This window comes from Epinephelus moara, chromosome 2 (assembly GCF_006386435.1).
Source record: "Epinephelus moara isolate mb chromosome 2, YSFRI_EMoa_1.0, whole genome shotgun sequence".
NCBI classification, from domain to species: Eukaryota; Metazoa; Chordata; class Actinopteri; order Perciformes; family Serranidae; genus Epinephelus; species Epinephelus moara.
In genome coordinates, this window is record NC_065507.1 from 949,490 (window position 1) to 964,174 (window position 14,685).

General features: G+C 44.7%; 1 protein-coding gene across 1 annotated transcript in view; it reads left to right on the plus strand.

The window, feature by feature from the left end:
• The first annotated feature begins 83 nt into the window (after positions 1–83).
• The window catches only part of LOC126403125 (interleukin-1 receptor accessory protein), a 27,908-nt gene continuing 13,306 nt past the window's right edge, over positions 84–14,685 (plus strand). Inside the window, exons 1-4 of the mRNA XM_050065598.1 lie at positions 84–773; positions 5,578–5,663; positions 12,302–12,512; positions 13,087–13,170. Coding sequence (XP_049921555.1) covers positions 772–773; positions 5,578–5,663; positions 12,302–12,512; positions 13,087–13,170 — 383 coding nt within the window. The 5' untranslated portion in view covers positions 84–771. The remainder of the gene's footprint in view (positions 774–5,577; positions 5,664–12,301; positions 12,513–13,086; positions 13,171–14,685) is intronic.

Sequence of the window (14,685 nt, forward strand, 5' to 3'; positions counted from 1 at the left end):
GCAACCGAGGAAGAGGAGGAGGAGGAGGAGGAGGAGGAGCATCAACCGGAATACACTCAACTTTTACTTCCTAAATACACAGAGACACACACACACAGAGACACACACCGCTCTGTGCCGCTGTAACTTGTTTTGTCGCAGATTTAAACACAGAAAGTTTCTCTGCGTCTGTCAGTGTGTGTGTGTGTGTGTGTGTGTGTGTGTCACAGTGTGTGTGTGTGTGTGTGTGTGTCTGTGTGTGTGTGTCCGTCACTTCTCTGTTTTGGTTCCTGTCTCTGATAACTGCAACACTTCGCTGCCTTTAATTAATTAGTTAATGAGCACGTGACTTCATCCCGGGGCTCGTTAATTACCGGGACCGACAGGCTCCTCGCGCCACCGCCCATCAGCTGGAAGATTTCCCGGACCACCGGGGGGACCGCCGCCGTTACTCCCGGAGATTTACAGCCGTGACCGAGCCCTGCCACGGGGCCGTTCATCATATGCTGCGGTGCTAACCGGAGGGTGTGTGTGAGTGTGTGAGTGTGTGAGTGTGTGTGCGTCAGCTGCAGGACTGTCGCACCTCTCTCTCTCTCTCTCTCTCTCTCTCTCTCTCTCTCTCTCACACTCACACACACACACACAGAGACCCGGGGTACCCCCTCACAGCCCCGCCGGACCCGCCCCCGCCCGGTTCAGCTCCGCCCGTCCACCGGGACGCTGAGCTGTATAACCCCGACTGGTTCATCCCGACCGGGCAGACACCGAGCAGACCTCCCGGACCTGCTGTCAATGTAAGTTCACCTCCTGCTGTGCTTTATGTCTTAAATGTGTCATTTTCTCTATGTAGTCTGGCACTGCCGCGTGTCGCTGTTGTAGTAATGGTAATTAAATGTTAATTAAATGTAATTGTGTGGTTTGACTCACTGACTGAAGCTTTGAATGAGAGCATCAACCCGGGACTGAAAATAAACAACATGTTAACCAGGGATAGACCGGGGTTTGCGGTTCGCTCGTGTTTGGGGTCCTGTGTGTGCGGAATCTCATTAAAAAATCATTCAATTTATAGTTTTGTCAGAGATTCTTACCAGCACATACAAAGTGACAGCTAAACTACACATTAGCATTAATAATATTAATGTACTCTACGTTTCGGCTTTGAAACACAACACCAGCCTGCATTTAAATCAACAGAAATACAACTTTTGTTAATCTCAAGCCAGTAACCGCAAACGCGCCGCGACGGACACAGTTACAGACGGTCAGGAAAGTTTTCTCAATGCAAAGTGTTGCTAATTTGTGAGCCGAATTATTCACGAGACTCAAAGTATTTGTAAAAACGTCTTAAAATTTGTAAAAAAAAAAAATCGGTTCAGTTTGTTGAGACCGTGAATGTGTTTTAAAATGAACGTTTTTTAAATGAAGATCCGCCACACAAGTTTGTGAGTCGTTGTTCTCCATCGATCCGCTCTGATAATCAGATTATCGTCACTCACATCAGTTTGGGGGGATCTGCAGCGATCAGCAGAAACACAGCTGAGCACTGCAGTCCACCTGCCTCTTCATCATCATCACCATCATCATTACCAAAAACCCTCACATAAATCCTGACATGTCAAACAAAGACCTCCATCACCTGCTTACCTGTGTTACTGTTACATGTGATGTGTTTGGATTCATATGAAGCACCAGTGCCTCAGCGTTGTACTCGAGTATTTGGTGAATATATAAACTCCAGCACAGACGAACACTGTAACCTGGATCATCCTAAAACATCCTCCTCAAATTAAACCGTTAACAGGAAGTGTCTCTGTAAACCATCATCATGTGTTTGACTCTGAACCAACAGCTGTGACAAACTGCGCCTGACTGCAGGTATGAATCCAGGCTTAGCTGTTATTGATCAGTGGATCGGGCCTCTCCTGCAGCTGATTGATTGTGGTTTACAGTCTGCAGGTTGTTGCTCCAGCAGCTGAATGAACTTCCTGTCTGAGCTGAGGGAGTGCAGGAGGTCAGGGTTCATGCTGCTGGTTATTCAGGGATGATTTCAGTCCTCATTAGTCAGGAGACAGCTGAGACACAGATTACAATCCAGCCGCCAGAATATTTGTTTGCATTCTGCAGACGATGGGTTTGTTACACACGCACATTATAATGTCACAGAAACTTGACACATTCACACCCTGATGGAGCAGCCATCAGGAGCAGTTTGGAGTTCAGTATTTTGCCCAGGGATACTTGGACATGTGGAGGAGCTGAGATCAAACTGCCAATCTTCTGATTGGTGGACGACCTGCTCTATGTCTGAGTCACAGCCTTCTGGCCGCTGTAGTCAACTACATAACATAACTATTACCTCTGTTAATGGTTAGGAGAAGATCATGTTTGGGCTTAACGGTCCAGTGTGTGGGATTTAAATGGAATATTGTGTTTATTTAATCAGCTGAGGATATGAATCATTATGTTTTTGTTACCTTTGAAGGAGCTGTTTATATTTATAAAGGGAGCAGGTCCTCATCGCCATGATGAGATCACCATGTTGCCTCAACACGGTCTGATCCCAACTCGTCAAATATTGCTGCTTTGTCTGTGGACTGTAACATCCACATAAAACATGCAGGGTATCCTCAGGTGTTGACACTGTGGGACGCTGCATGCATCGTGTCTCTTTAAAATACGCTTCTGTTATTACAGAAATGTGACGGTCTCTGCTCGTTAGTTACAGTCTTCTTAATCATATACTTTGAATGTCAGTGAAGCACCTCCTAGTTACGTTTACTTCCTTGTTTGGCTCTTCATTCACACAGGAAGTGAACAGCTGCCTCCTGGTGTAAAGTCCAGGGCTTGTTTGACCTGTCCACCTCCCCTCTGCACACCAGATAGAGACTTTTCATCTCCTTATGTTAGATTGTTACCAGCGGTGTTACAAACTGCTGCTGGCTGGTGCGTTTTATAACGCTGCAAAAAGTGCCTTTGTTTGTTGGTGTCTAGATCAGTGACACAGCAGCGGTGGTGTCTGACGTGTTTGGACTGAGAACAGGCAGGAACAGACGAACCAAACACCAGACAGGGACCATAGTTAGCAGCCCCTCCACTGCGAGAGCGTCAGAAAAACACAGATTTAAAAGTGTTTTATTCAGAGTGTTTCCTGGTGTAAATCAGCTGGTGTGAGACCTCTGTGGATAATTCAGCTCCTCAACAATCAACACTGAAGGAATTCTGACCAGGAGAAGTGTCAGCTGGTTGTAATCTGTAGTCTTCACTGATAAACACCACTAAACCCCCCTCTCACATGCTGTTACTCAGCACTGGGGGCAAAGTGTTTCTGTAACAGACAGCTGCTTATTGTGGCGCTATCCCTGCTGGACAAACTGTGACGGGTCGCTGAGAAACAGCCACATCTGGTTCCTGCACAGCTCCAGCAGACCTGAGACTATGAGACACATCCACATAAAAACTTTATCTTGAAACAGAAGTGTAATTTCCTGGCTCTTAGTCTGAGACCTGGACTCAGTGTAGCTCTGTGTTACAGCGGTCGTCTTCAGTATCTGAACACACTGACGCTCTGCACGTCCAAAACACAACCAAATCCACAATAGTTTTCTACCGTTGACGCAGCTCCTGAGGCCTCAGCTGTGTGTGTTTGCACTAATTGAACGTCCCATCCTTTTGTTTGAGAGTCCAAAGTCTGTGTGTCCCCGTCATAAAGTGAAGGAGCAGAGGAGCAGAGGAGCAGAGGAGCAGCAGCTGGACCGTGACAACAAACCTCCACTGAGACGAACGTTGTGATTGTAAATTACAAAGTGTAAATGAAAGACTGCGGCCGGCGGCGTCGATGCTAAATGATGATCAGAGTGTGAAATATGATTTTCTGCAGCACAGAGGAAACTGCTGAGTGTTTGTTTGTGTGGAAATGACTAATTAACTACCCAGAATCCTCTGGGGCCGGGCTGCGGCGCTTATTATCGTCTCCATACCTGAGGCATATTACACGCTTATATGAACACACACAGGAGGTTTTATTGAGGTGTGTGTGTGTGTGTGTGTGTGTGTGTGTGTGATGGATGGTATTGTGGAGCAGCTCTGGTTCTGTATGTCCCTCCTGGGATCCACTAGCTCTGCCTGATCGTCCACCATGACACATCCTCTCTCCGTCTGTTTGTTCCAGCCTCACTTCATCTTTCCTCTCCTCCTCCTCCTCCTCCTCCTCCTCTTCCTCCTTTTCCTCCTCTTCCTCCTTTTCCTCCTCTTCCTCCTCCTCCTCCTCCTCCTCCTCCTCTTCGTCTGCTTCTCCCAACTTCACATGTCTTTTATTTTGAAATGTAAAACATACGCAGACACCTCGTCCTGTCTGATGTGTCTGAACTGTTCTCTGATAGTTTGGGGTCTGGATCTGGAGGTGTTCTCTGGTTCTTCCTTCAGAATTTGGGGGTAAACTCAGTTCTTCAGAGCAGGAAACTAAACTCTTCGTATCCTCGTCCATCTTGTGTCACAGATGGTTTCCTTCATCCCTCAAGTGTTTATATTTGTATATATTTTCGTGTCATACGTCCAGTCCTTGTGAACGTGATATCTAAAGAACGCCTGATGGGGAGTTCTTCAAATTTGGCACAAATGTCCTCTTGGCCTCCGTCCTGTTTATGGTCAGGTCCGCCCAGTGGACGCAAACCAACAGTGGGTCAGTTTTCAGGCTGGGAAAGAGATGCATGTCCAAAAGAAAAACCCACAGTTCTGTGCAGACAGAGAAACACACCCACTTTCAAACATTGTGAAAGACTTGGAAATGAACAGATATCACAGTGCTGACCTTTTTTTTCCAAAGAAGAAGGTGTTTGAAGGAATGAAAGAAGGAGGCTGTGTTCACACGGTCCAATGCGTCCACCACTGTTGGAAAACTGTAAAGAAATGTTGATGCAAAGTGACAAGCAGCAGCTTTTGACGTGATAATCAACATGTCAGGGCACATTAATCACAGTCTGCACAGCTGCATGGAAACAGGAATACTTGTGGAATATTGTTTTTCATTACACGTGAACAGCTTAGTCAGAATATTTAAAAAACTTTGAGTTGTCTTGTGTGTGTAAACGCCACTGCTTTGTGTGTTCTACCCCTGATCTGAGGAAGAGGAAACACTCACATGTGAATGAGGTGTTTTTGTAGAATAAGATCAGATGTGAGAGCAGCAAGAAGAAGAAAGCAGAAATCACTCACAGAAAGACTTTTACATGAGGTCTTTAGATGAAGAGATGAACAGAGGTAAAGAGAGGTGAAGGTCAGTATCACCTCGTCTCATCTCCCATAACGAGTCTGATTAACTCTGCTGCTGCAGCAGATTTATGAACGAGGGCCGAGACAGAATCCTGGTAGCAAAGAGACGACAGACAGAGCTTCACTTCCTCCTGAAAGCGGCGTTCAAACCATCTTAAAGACGTAATAAAGCTGAAAGTTGGGCGAACAGTTAGATTTTGGCGTTTGTGGGCAAAACTCTGCTGTGTCAGTAAAACAGCAGCGACTAGTCGACATTTTCTCCTGAAATAAAACATTAAAGTGATCAAAACGAGCTGATAAGACATTAACAGTCTCTCTGTGTCTCTGCAGGGCGCCCTTCATCTCCACCCTCCTCTTCCTCATCCTGGTGGCGGGCGGCGTTGCACCAGCCGTCAGTCAGTCCAGCAACCCATCAGGTAGGTGACAGCCGCGCTGTGACTGGAGCTTGTTAGAGGACACATTCGATGACATCAGTTTAACAGCAGACTGAAACCACTGAGGGAGCCGCACCTCACTTTACACCTGCGCTCAAGACTGACTCAGGTTTCATGTGTCGACGTGTTTTACAGAATCTTTACATTGTTTTAAAGTAAATAATCTTGCAGAGCGCTGACAGAGCTGCACGGCTCCGTCTGTGTGAGCATTCTTCTCTCAGGTGAAGGGAATTAAAAACTTGAAATATGATCCTCATGATATTTTTTAACCTTCCACATTGTGCGTCGTATGGAAGGTAGAAAATAAAATAAAATCCTCCCTCGCTCATGTGGTGCAACTCTGCAGAAGCGGGGTTAATTAAAAGCCGAAGCTCTCACCCTGCAGGACGAGGAATGGATGGTCTCAGAGAGAGGAAGGTCATTTGTAACACTGTCTGAGAGTGGAGGGAAGGAGGGAGGCTGTAGAGGGGAGGAGGGGGGGATGGACAGAAGGAGGTGAAGATGGATGGATGTAAAGTGAGGAGGGGATCAGACAGTGGGGGGAGATGGATGGAGCTGATGCTGGTGAATGAAATGACATGAAACTTGAATGAATCCTTTGGGGAAACTGCGCTATTACACCAACAAACTGCTCGCACACTCACTGAGCATATAGATAACGTGTTTAATGTCCCGCAGCCTGATGATGTCACAGACGTATATTTAAAAGTCTCTGTGAAAGTTGTACAAATATTAAACCTTCAGGGATTAATACGTGACATCATTGATTTTGCAGTTGCAAATTAGGCTGATTCACGGCTCCATATGTCGACACCTTTACAGATAATTAAACCAGACCTGCTGGGTTCAATGGTTTCAGGTGGCCTGGGACAACTTGGGAAACTGTTTGTACCACATAATGAGGTGTGGTGGGAATAACCGCGGTGCTGCTTCTGTGTTCGGCCTGCAAGAACTTTAAGAGGCCGTAGAAGATGAACCAGCACACAATGACTGATGTAGTCCAGTCACCAAGAGAAAAGGTTGGCATTGAACGTTACATACATCAACGTTTCCAAAGTGACGTAGTATATGAGCTGACTTTGGCTGTGTCTGAATGTTCTGTGTGGAGGACTACACGTCTGCAACATGAAAAAACACTCTGAGACTCCTCAGGTCATTTTCTCGGCGCCATTAATGACGTTGTGATTACATGATTTAATGTGTAACTTTATGCACTACGCCATTACGGCACAAATCAGAACGAGCAGCGACCCTGCTCGCTAACATTAGCTCGTGCTATTAGCCCTCCTCTGTACAGTGACTGTGAAGCACCAGAGATCACTTGCAGATTTATTTTTATTTCTTCGCGGACCGATGACACATTAAACTGACCGTTTGTTACACAGGAAAGAAAGCAAAATTTCGACGAAAAAGTAGCAGGTCGTTAGCCTGGAAATCCAGACTCAAATCTAGAAAGATTTAGAGTCTGGCCCTCACCGATACACCCTTCCTACCCAAGGGGCGGCACTAACTGAGGCATTTCAAATGCCACCGCACGCAACTGGATAGTACGATGGCCAATCAGAGCAAAAAACAAGGTGACGTATTCATTGCACTAAGCCCCATGTGTTTGCCGACCAGTGGGGCTAACTGATATATTATGCTTTTGCCGTATCCCGTCGGCAAAACAGCAAAAACGTCCTTCCTGGAAGCGAAGGCTTCTAGGGCAGTCTTCTGTTCCTCTCTCAGGAGAAAGATAAGTGTAGCTGGCTTAGTGTTTCTTCCAAAGCTAAATTGAATGGACGTGGTCCTTCAGCAGCTGCCATCTTGGCCGTTTACTTTTCGACTCCTACGGCGCAGCGCTGTCCTCATCATGTTACGCCCGCCCAGAGCCCGCCTCTGTCAGATAGACCGATTTGATTGGTCCGATGGGCGATTCAGCGGGCTCTGCTCGTCGGGGCCAGATCCCCGCAGTGCAAATTCGAATGTGCTAGGGGCGGGGCATCTGGATTTCCAGGTTAGCAGGTCATAGATGTATGATGTACATTTTAGTTGATAAAACGTCAAAACATTTAATTTGATGTGTAGGCTGCACATTTTTACAGATGTAGAATGCAATAATCTCTCCAGGCCTACAACAATATAAACGAAAATCTGAAAGTTAAAAAATAACTGTATAATTTTATGTCAAAGCCACAGGGAGCCAGTTGAGAGGGTCTAAAGAGCCGCAGGTTGCCGACCCCTGGGCTGAACCAAACCACACGTTAACCAGGGTTTTGAAACAAAAAGAAATGTAAAGTTATAAAGTATCTGCAAATGTAAAGTATCCACGGTTTGCAGGAACGTACAGTGGCAACATTTTTTCTGGTGATTGATGACGAACGACACCAAATGTTTTTGTTAGTTAACTTCAGCGAAGTTAAAAGTTCAAATTATTTTTGATTCCAAAGTCGTTGCGCTGAGATGAAGCCTGGTTAAAAATTCATCTCTTCTGATCAGAGAAAAACGTCGTAGGACCAAATTATTTATTTATAACATTTGCATTGAGCCAAAGAACAAAACGGGACCTAACGAAGGACCTGCGATGGGCCGCATTCCTTCCTTGCATCACCACAATGCCCGTTACTGATAATAAGCATGTGACATTCTTATTAAGGTGACATTTTTACTGTTGTCTTTGTAACGTGGTGTTTTCAGTCAGAGTCATTCCTTTATTCATCGTCATATTCAGAGTGTATGCTGACAATGTGAAAGTGTTTGTTTAGTTTGACCTCGCTCAGTTTTAGACATGTTCTTCTTGTGCATGTGGAGAATAATTAAGATGTTCAGGTCTGAAGACGCAGTAAAAATGTTCAATTACATTTTTACTGCGTCTCATATATGCAGCTCAATATCCGACACATTTATTACACAGCACATCTCGTCTTTATACGGAGCAGCTCCGACTGAAGCTGAAACCTGCATGAGAATAAAAGAGCTGCTTGTTACAGATGGATGGATTGGCCCTCTATTGTCTGTAAATGTGTGTGTGTGTGTGTGTGTGTGTGTGTGTGTGTGTGTGTGTGTGTGTGTGGAGGGATGAGGCTGGTGGTGTTACTGTAGATGGATGGATGTATAGTGAGGGAGGAGGAGAAGGAGGTGGATGGATGTTGGAGCAGGTTTTAATAGAAAGACTAATACTCTGGGCAGGAAAACCTGACAGGTCAATTACCAACACACACACACACACACACACATACACACACACACACACACACACACACACACACACACACTTTACAGACGATAGAGGGCCTCCATTAATCCAGCGTTCAGTGTTCAGTATCCAGAGAATCAGCCGAGCTGAAAGCGTCCTACACTCTGAGGCTCGAGGCCCAAAACAGGCCGCTGCTCCTCAGTTATCTAATAAACTCTGAATCTTTCTTACAACTTGATTTATTGATCATTTAGATGTTGTAAGTTTGATGCTGAAAAGTTTTTGTAGCTGTGGTTAACTTCCAGTCAGTATGGCTGCAACTAATGATTATTTTTACTAGTGATTCACCTGCCTGATGTTCTCTTGAACTTTCATTGTTGAATTTAAGATAAAGATCTGTGATCTAATTTAAGGGGGATTTTAGGGAGTAAGTTGTTTTGAGACACTGGAAGAGGCCCGTCTGTGGAGAACACATTAGTCATTATTATTATCATCACGTACTGAACACTCATCGTCTTCATCCTCCATCCATTACTCATCCATTATGAATGAGGCCTTGGAAGGAGTGTGTGTGTGTTTATGTGTGTGTGTCTGATTTGATTGATTGATCGGCTGAAGACTGAATACTTGAGCTGAAACCGTTACTCATTTAAATCAATTGGCAGAAAATTAGCCGGATGATTAATTGTTCTTTGAGTCTTTCTTTCAGTGAAAATCAGAAAGTGAAGATTTGCAGTTTCTCTTTTTAATTTGGTCGTCAGAAGTGTTTCATCTTCCCTCCCGGCTAAATGTTTTGGCATGTAGAATGGTTATGAATACTACTGTACCCATGAGCCTCAGCAGATGTCGCCATGGAACAGAAGAGCTATGAATTCAGAGTTGTATCATATTCAGAAGGCTACAGTGCTGCACGCAGGAACAGGGTTATTAAAAAAATCTGTCCAAACGTTCTGACTTGACTGTTAGCCCCATCAAACTGACTGCTCCATGGGAGTACGGTGGCTTTGGTGACGGCAGCAACAGAAAGTTTTCCAATACAGCAGGGAGTTGGGACAGTCTGGGATCAGCCCCTTGGTTGAGGATGTTTCGATACTACTCGGTTCTGGGTTTTTTGGTCAAGTATCGATACTTAGCCCCACGCTTCACCCTGCCATTAGCTGCACAGAAATGGGACCTGAAACTCTCTGATTGGATGTTTATTGCAGCAGCTCCCTCTAGGATTCGTAGTTGACTTCCTACAGATGTTTCTGAGCCATTTCTATGAGCATGTAATTTAATTTACATTTACATTGCAAAGTTTTCTAAGCACTATAAAAGCAGCTGGTCAATAATGTTCAACAGCTTAATGCTGATAAAACAAAAGTCTTTACTTGTGCTCGAACTACCTTCGTCCCTAAAGACGCAAAGACACTGAACACAATCTTGGATGTTGTCTCCACATTTTTGAGCTGTTACAGGTACTTGAAGGACATTGAAGTTCTTGGTATCTCGGAGGAGTTTCCAGTGAAAGTTGTAAGCGTCAAGATTCAGAGTTCCTTGAGGGGGGCCTGGGGCTTCTTAAAGAGCTGACTAAAGCCCTTGAAGTATTTCCTAAAGGAGATTCAATCGTCTTTTGATTGGTTCTAGAGGTCTTTTGGTGATTTAAATGCCTAAAGGGCTTTAGAGATCTTTTAAGTGGAGGTTTAAGGGGTTCTTGTGATTCCTCATGTTCTGTTACTTCTTTGCAGATGATATCCAGCTCTACATCTGAATACATCGCAAAGTTGTCTTAGCACTATACAAGCAGCTGGTCGATAATGTTCAACAGCTTAATGCTGATAAAACAAAAGTCTTTACTTGTGCCTGAACTAGCTTCGTCCCTAAAGACGCAAAGACACTAATTTCATTAATCTTGTATGTTGTTTGAACTCTCACTGCACATTTTTGATCAGCTTCCTACATGACCAGAAAACTGCAACTTTTACATCCACACTCTACTAATCAACAAACTGGCTGCACTTGTTTGTCTTTATCCTTAAACAATAAAAGATTTAATTCATGGGATTCATGTACAGAAAAAGTAACTTGCACAAATGTTAAATGTTGATGTTCCTCTGATTCAGAGGCTTTCCCAGCCTCACGGAAATAAATCAGGGCAGTGTGGGATATTTTCAGCTTTAAGGTCAGGGTCAGGAAACTGTCCACAAACATCAGCAGCCTGTTTACATCTCATTCACTGTGCTCTGTTTGGTTGTGTCTGTGTCAAATGTTTCGCAGCATTTCAAACCAAATTTCATAAATAAAAGCAGCAGCAGATCAGTCTCAGATGAAGCCTGGTCTCTTTCTCTCTGACTGAGTTTCAGCACAAAGTGTTTAGTGTGCAGCTCAGATGAGTTCCAGTGTTTTAATGGAGCAGCTGCCCTCTGTGCTTTAAGCCTTTAATGAGATGGAAGTGTAATAACGTCGTTCGTTTAATAAGGCCAGTTAACGACGACATCCACTAAGCTCTGTTTGATTCCCTCATAAAAACTCTAAATCAGAGCCAGAACAACTGGACCACATCCAGAGAGGGAGAGACGTCCCTCCACTCCTCTTTCTCTTCACTCCATCATTATATAATGATCAAGTTATAAAAGAACTTCGTCACAACAGCCTCAAGTTTTTCGCTCGTTCGACCTTTTGCTCCGTCCAGGACAAGTGATCAGCACTGAAGTGTTTCATTGCACTGAGAGATAATGAAAAACATTTCTGACCATGGAAACGCTAAATAGACTTACGACGCACACTTACACTAATGTTGATGGAGCGGTCATGCAGGACGCTGACCCGTTCACTGGCAGACATTTGGGGTCAAACGTCTTGCTCAAGGACACTTCAGCAAGAGTCAGAGAAATATTCCAGAAATATTGCAACTCATTTTGCAAAAAGTTGTAACTACTTTCTTGAAGTATTCCAACAATATTAAGACTATTTCATCAAATGTTCAGACTATTTTTTTAATGAAATATTTCGATGTGGTCCTCAAAATATCCAACTTTTTTATTTTTAGAAACTGCTGTTTTTCTGACTGTTTAATCTAAATATTTGGACTTCGTTCAGTGTTCCTGATTTTTTTGTGTGTGTGATGTTTTCTTAAAGATGTTGGGGTTAAATGTTTTTCTCTTGGTTTCATTTGAATCACTTTCTCACAGTTGTACACATTGTTTAAGTTTGCAAAGACTATTTTCCCGAAGCTTGTTGTCCACACTACAACTACAAAAATGTGCTACGCTGTGTTTCTAGCGGGGGTTGTGCCCCTAAAACTAAAACATGATCTCTTCCTAACCAATGCGGAGTGTTTTTTGTGCTTGAACCAAACCACATGTTGAAACGTCAAGTTTAAACTTGTCCGCCACATGATAACAAGTGTAACCAATCCGTGTTTTGCAGAAATACACAATGCCAACATTTTCTCTGTCTCCCTCAGAGCCCACGTGCTACGACTGGGGGGAGTCCAGCGAAGGGGCGGTGTCGGTCATGGAGGGGGAGGCCGGCTGGCTCTCCTGCCCTCTCTTCTCTCACCCCTCCGTCTACAACTACACCTCCTCCCAGAGCGCCGGGCACAACCTCGTCTGGTACCGTGTCCCCGAGGGTCACGATGTGGAGCAGCCAATCCCCTACAACAGGAAGGTCAACAGGTACAACAGGAAGTTCTGATCCACTGATTATTTACCTGTTTTATGCCTCTGTGCCAGCAGTAGTGTGGCTGTCCATTGGTGACTCTAATCTTGAAACTGTGCTGATTGTACAGATCTTCTGTGTGTGAAGCATCCATGTTTTCACAGTAAGAGGAACTTGACTGGTTTGCAGAGGCGTAAAACTGTGAGGCAGTAATTATAGTTTACTCTCTTCATTCATAAAGTTACAGCAGAGTCACTACAGAGCTGCCGTAGTAGCGTAAAAGGTGGTTAAACTCAATGTTCCTTAGCGGCTCGATTGTGGGCCCTCAGGAAACACGATGGATTGATGCATGCACTTCTCAGTCTCTATTTTAAAAACCAATCTGGGATCATTCAGACTAATTGAGACACTTTGAGAGTAACTGACTGATGAAGAGCGGCGTAACGATTTCCCTTCCAGACAGGATGTATGGTGTTTTGGAGGCGAGCAGCTCGATTAGCGTCACCAGACTTAGAGGAGGTTTGTTCTAATGTCGCTGTAATTGGATCTGATTTACGTTCATTCACAGTCTAATGTGATTCTCGTCTGCAGCTCGAGGCTCAGCAGAGACAGAGACAGACTGCTGCTGGAGCCCGCCACCGCCGCCGACACCGGACAGTACATCTGCATGCTGCGGTAAGACGTTCAGCTGTCAGGGTGTGCTTTGTTTCACGTGGAGTTTCATTTTGCATGTTAGTGTTTTATCAGCTCTATTACAACTCCTCTGAATTGTGTAAGTCCCTGGGAGACATTTAACAAACAGCACTGTGGCTGCTCAATGCTCTAACAGCACGGCGTTCCACACAGCAGCTCAGAGATCAGACCTGCAGATCCTTCAGATAAAATCAGACGCTGCTCTCTGTTTTGATCCTCCCGTCTTAGCCGCTTGACACTTAATCAGCTAAAGTGTCTCTGAGAGCGTCTTAAAGATCTGCAGCTGCTCGGCTCGCAGGATCTTATAGAAATGGAGACTCAGGGTTTCAGATTCGACCCGTCAGCTGGCGGCGGTCCAGGCCTGCATGTGACAGTTCATTTCCTGAGAAATGAGGTCTGCAGGTCACCGAGCTGAGAGGATGAGGAGGGATGCCTTTAATCACTGCAGGGTTCTGGTCTGTGCAGGGTGCTTTAGGGACGGGATGCTTCATGCTGCATCTTTAGTCAGCCAATCAAAATGCAGCAAATGAACATGATGAGAGTTTTAAAGACGGCGATATGTTGGTTGCACTGCAGACACGAGAACTGATGTGCACACTGTTGTTTCAGGACGTTTCTACTCTCACTGGAGGAAATGAGGCTCACGCAGATGTGATCTGATGAACAGAATTTGTCCACATTTTTCTGTGGAATGACATCACACACACACACACACACACACACACACACTCTGAGTCAGTCAGTGTTTTAATGGTAGATGGAGATAAGTCTTCGCTCTCTGCCAGGAAGTGCATTACTATTTCTGCTGAAAGTCACCAGAGATGTTATCAGACATTCAGGCTGATGACGATCTCAGCAGGATGTTTGTTTTTCATTTACTACTAATGAAGAAGAAACGACTGGAGCTTTACTCTCATTTATAATACTCTCCTGCTGCAGGTCAAGACGACGGTCACTTCTCTAAACAAGCACTTCCTCCTGATACAGTGGATGACACACGGTCATAATCTGACTTCCCAAACTTTACTACTGTGACTATTTATTAAGGCCTGTCACTAGGGCTGCCCCCCTGACTAAGACTGTTCCTAGTGGACCAACAGTCCTCACCAGGGTCCATCAGTGGACCAACAGTCCTCATCAGGGTCCATCAGTGGACCAACAGTCCTCATCAGGGTCCATCAGTGGACTAGTCTCCTGCATGTTTCTGATATGAATGTAATGATTAAATTATATATTTTGGTGGTTTGAGTTGAAGGTGTGAGAAAGAATAGTATCAGTAACACTAGCCATGTTTCCATCAGCCTGTTTAGATGCACATCTCGAAGTATCGCATCGGAAAATTTTGGTGGAAACGCCAAAATTCGAATTAAAATCCCCTGATTTGCACAAACTAAAATACGCTCGCTTTAGCCGGGTTTTGGTTGATTCGAAAAAATGTTGATTCGCAAAACGGGGGATGGAAACAGTTATGTTCGAATTAAGTCTGACGTAGCGCAC